This window comes from Penaeus vannamei, chromosome 24, assembly GCF_042767895.1.
Source record: "Penaeus vannamei isolate JL-2024 chromosome 24, ASM4276789v1, whole genome shotgun sequence".
Lineage (NCBI taxonomy): Eukaryota > Metazoa > Arthropoda > Malacostraca > Decapoda > Penaeidae > Penaeus > Penaeus vannamei.
In genome coordinates, this window is record NC_091572.1 from 4,782,878 (window position 1) to 4,785,377 (window position 2,500).

At 39.4% G+C, this 2,500-nt stretch overlaps 1 protein-coding gene across 1 annotated transcript in view; it reads left to right on the forward strand.

Moving 5' to 3' along the window:
* Nost (Nostrin) overlaps positions 1 to 2,500 on the forward strand; it is a 57,530-nt gene that overhangs the window by 26,500 nt on the left and 28,530 nt on the right. The window contains exon 2 of the mRNA XM_070138253.1: positions 648 to 733. Within this exon, the coding sequence (XP_069994354.1) occupies positions 723 to 733 (11 nt within the window). The 5' untranslated portion in view covers positions 648 to 722. The remainder of the gene's footprint in view (positions 1 to 647; positions 734 to 2,500) is intronic.

A 2,500-nucleotide genomic window follows, 5' to 3' on the forward strand; every position in this document is an offset into this window, starting at 1 on the left:
CATGATTCTTTTGATTAAGCCTTCATTATGTATTAGCAAATTGATTAATTAATTAAGACCCATCATTAATATATTACCCCATTACTCTTTACATTTAAGGTCTTGTTAGACACCAATAAGTTATTTAATTTTACCCTACATAACACATTTATTTATTTAATCATCTTTTAAAATTAGATATTAGCCAAAAAAAAAAAAAAAATTACCTTACATAACCTTTTTATTTAATTATTTTTTAAATTAGATGTTAGCGAAAAAGCACCAAAGGATTCACTAATCAAAACCCTCAATCAGTATTACTTCACATAACCCCTTTTATTTATCTAATTGATTATGATCATTATAATGATTATTATTATTTATTTATTTTTATTTTTTGTTTTCAGATCTATTTTTGTTGTTGTTAAATTAGGATTTTTATCTATGTTTTGTTGTTGTTGTTGAATTAGGATTTTTATCTATGTTTTGTTGTTGTTAAATTAGGATTTTTATCTATGTTTTGTTGTTGTTCAATTAGATTTTTTTTTTATCTATTTTGTGTTGTTGTTAAATTAGGATTTTTATCTATTTTTGTTGTTGTTAAATTAGATATTAGCTAAAAAACACCCAAGGCTCGACTGACCACAACTCCCTCTTTTCCACTCCAGGGCCACAATGGCTTCGACGAACTCCGGCGGTACATCAAATCCGGGGGGGAGTTCTGCAAGGAGTTGGCAGCCATCATGAACGAGAGGTAAGGAATGATGGGGAGAGGGAAGGGATGGGATGGGGTGGGAAGGGGGATGGGGAGGGTTGGAGGGAGGGAAGGGGATGGGGAGGGATGGGAAGGGGTGATGGGGAGGGAGGGTTGGAGGGAGGGGGTTGGATGGGGATGATGAGGGAAGGGAGAGGGGGGGAGGAAGGTGAAGGAGGAGGTGAAGGAAGAATGTAAGAAGAAGAGGAATAAGGGAAGACGGCAAAGAAGAGAAAGGGAAGCAGAGGGGAAAGGGGCAGAAAAATGCTCGGATAGACGATAAAGGGGAAACGGAAGTAAACGATAAACTAAATGAAAAGAGAAAGGAGAATAAAGATGAGGAAGAACAGCAAGGCAAAATTTTTAAAAAGTGACAGAGAATAAAAACAACTTTGATTAAACAGAAATTCGATACAAGTTTATTATTACAAAATCAATCAAGCTCGTATTCCACCACGAGTAAAAAGAACCCCCAGAAGCACAGCCGGACGGACCACGGCACCGGAAGCTAATAAGTAACCCTTCTAAGTAAATAAGTAACGCAAATAAGTGAGCATTGAAAGCCACACGTCGGAGCGGAGAGTTGAGACGTGTGTGCGCGCTCGTGGTCACGTCACGACTGGGTGAACTGCGGACCGTTTTCTTTATTGTAAGCATAGAACATGGGATCGTGTGGGCGTGAATGAACTGTATTTCGTGTGGGTGAGAGAGGAGGTAAAGGAGAAGGAGAGGAGAAGGAAGAAGGAAGAAGGGGAATAAGAGGGAGAGGGAGAGGGAGAGGAAGAAGGAGAGTAAGAATAAAAGGCAGAGGGAAGGGTATACAGATGAGGTGGAGATAGAGAAAGAGAAAGTGATAGAGAAAGAGGAGGGGAAAGAGAAAAAGGAGGAAAGAGATAGAAGAAAGACAGAGAAGGAAATGGAGGAAAGAGAGAGAAGGAAAAGGAAGAGGGAGAAAATATAAAGGAGACAGAAAAAAGAGTAAAAAAAAGAGGGAATTAAAACAATAAGCATAAAAATATTTTTTTCTTTCTCCCGCGTCTGTATATATATATATATATATATATATATATATATATATATATATATTATAGACTAAATAACGTACCAAATACTGTATGTGCGTGTGTGTCTGATTGATGCCATGCCCGCTCCTTTGACCCAGAACGTGTGCACAATGCTCCAAAAATTCAGCCCAGACTCCAGGGGGCCTTTTGTGCAAAATAAGAAGAAAAAAAAACAAGCTGCCAAGAAACAACGAAGCCATCCGACCCCATATGATCACCTTGAGTTTTTGTTCGAAAGAAAACGATTCAAAGTCCCATTTTCTTTGGGCTCCCGCTGGCTTTTGGTTTGTCTGAGGGAAAATGGGGAAGATGAATGGGTAACTGTACTGCGCGCGTGTGTGTGTGTGTTTGTTTGGGTCGTGGGTGGGTTTGGGTGTGTGGGTGGGTGGGTGGTTGGGTTCGTGGGTGACGGTGGGTGGGTGGGTTTGTGTGTGTGTGTGTGTGTGTGTGTGTGTGTGTGTGTGTGTGTGTGTGTGTGTGTGTGTGTGTGTGTGTGTGTGTGTGTGTGTGTGTGTGTGTGGGTGAGTGGGTGGGTGGGTTTGTTTGTGTGTGCGTGTATGTATGTGTGATAGTGTGTGTGTATGGTTTAGAAGTATTAATTGGAAAATCTATGAATATAAGAAAAAATATCTTAATATTATTATCGCAGTATGATTCTTCAGGAGACGATCGAACAGTAATATAAGGTAAAACAATACAAAAA